Source organism: Vairimorpha ceranae (genome assembly GCF_000988165.1).
Source record: "Vairimorpha ceranae strain PA08 1199 chromosome Unknown NODE_410, whole genome shotgun sequence".
Taxonomy (NCBI): Eukaryota; Fungi; Microsporidia; family Nosematidae; genus Vairimorpha; species Vairimorpha ceranae.
This window is the reverse complement of record NW_020169706.1, coordinates 1-1,227: the sequence shown is the minus strand read 5'-3', so window position 1 is coordinate 1,227 and position 1,227 is coordinate 1. Positions and strand designations below refer to the sequence as shown.

General features: G+C 27.1%; 1 protein-coding gene across 1 annotated transcript; it reads right to left on the bottom strand.

Annotated features, from left to right (window-relative positions):
• AAJ76_410000764 (transposase) lies at window positions 1-464 on the bottom strand (the record flags this gene model as incomplete). Its single annotated transcript, XM_024475575.1, has 1 exon — window positions 1-464. A coding segment is annotated over one exon (464 nt), but the record flags the coding sequence as incomplete, so codon positions are not given.
• Window positions 465-1,227: the final 763 nt, after the last annotated feature.

Sequence of the window (1,227 nt, the reverse complement as noted above, 5' to 3'; positions counted from 1 at the left end):
CAAAAAAGGAATATTTTTATTAAAAATTTAGTATGTCCACCTTTCACTTTTAATAATTCATTGCATCTACTGTTCATGCTCTTTAAAAACTTTTTACACGCATCTAAATCAATCTTATTCCACTCTTCTTTAACACATTTCTTTAATTCTTTTATATTTTTTGGTTTCCCCTTCTCTATTTCTACCTTAAGAATATACCATAAATTTTCTATAGGATTCATATCTGGTGATTGTGCAGGCCAATCTGATGTCAAAATTTTTTTATCTGACAAGTGATCTCTAGTGCAATTAATTGTATGCTTCGGATCGTTATCTTGCTGCAAAATATAATTTTTTAATTTAATTTTTTTTACGGAAGGCGCAAGATGTGTATCTATAATTCTAAAATATATTTCGCTGTTCATTAAACCGTCAATTATACATATATTTTCGACATCTGCACTCAAAGAACATGCCCAAATCATGATACTACCACCACCATGTTTTACTGTGGGTTTAAATTTTTTTTTATTATATCTTTGACCAACTTTTCTTCGCACATAAACTCTTCCATCAAAGGCAAATAGATTTATCTTTGTTTCATTACTAAAAATAACCTGATTCAATCTCTTATTAGAATAGAAAGCATGTTTACTTGTCTATTACTTTCTTACCATGATATGCCTTTTAGACAGAAATGGTTTTTAAATGCAATTCTACCATGTAATCCTATTTAACATAAATTATCTCGTATACATCGAAGAGATATATTTTTTTTAGCTATTTTTTTGAGTTCTACAGCAAGCTTAATACTGCCAATTTGTGGATCAGCATTTATTTTTTTTCAAATAAGATATATCAATACAAATAAGTAGTAAAGATCTATCAGTACCTGCTTTTCTTTCATATTGTCCTGTTTCATTAATTTTTTTCTTTATTTTAGAAACTGTCGATTGACTTATCAAAACCTTTTTGCAATTTCTTTTTGTTTCCAGCCAAATTCTAAGAAAGCCTTAATCTCGGAATTTTCACTTAAAGACAATTTTTGTGTCATAAGGGATAAAAATAAAGTTTTTTTGCCACCTTAAATAAAAAATTTTCTATTAATACCAAAAAAGTTTTAAAAAAACATTGTAAATTTCTTTCGGTGTATTTCAAATTTTCTATCAAAGTAAAAAAAATCAAATGATGTAGCTATAAAGTGTATGATTACTATACTATTCAAATATTCCTTTTTTTGCCTCTACT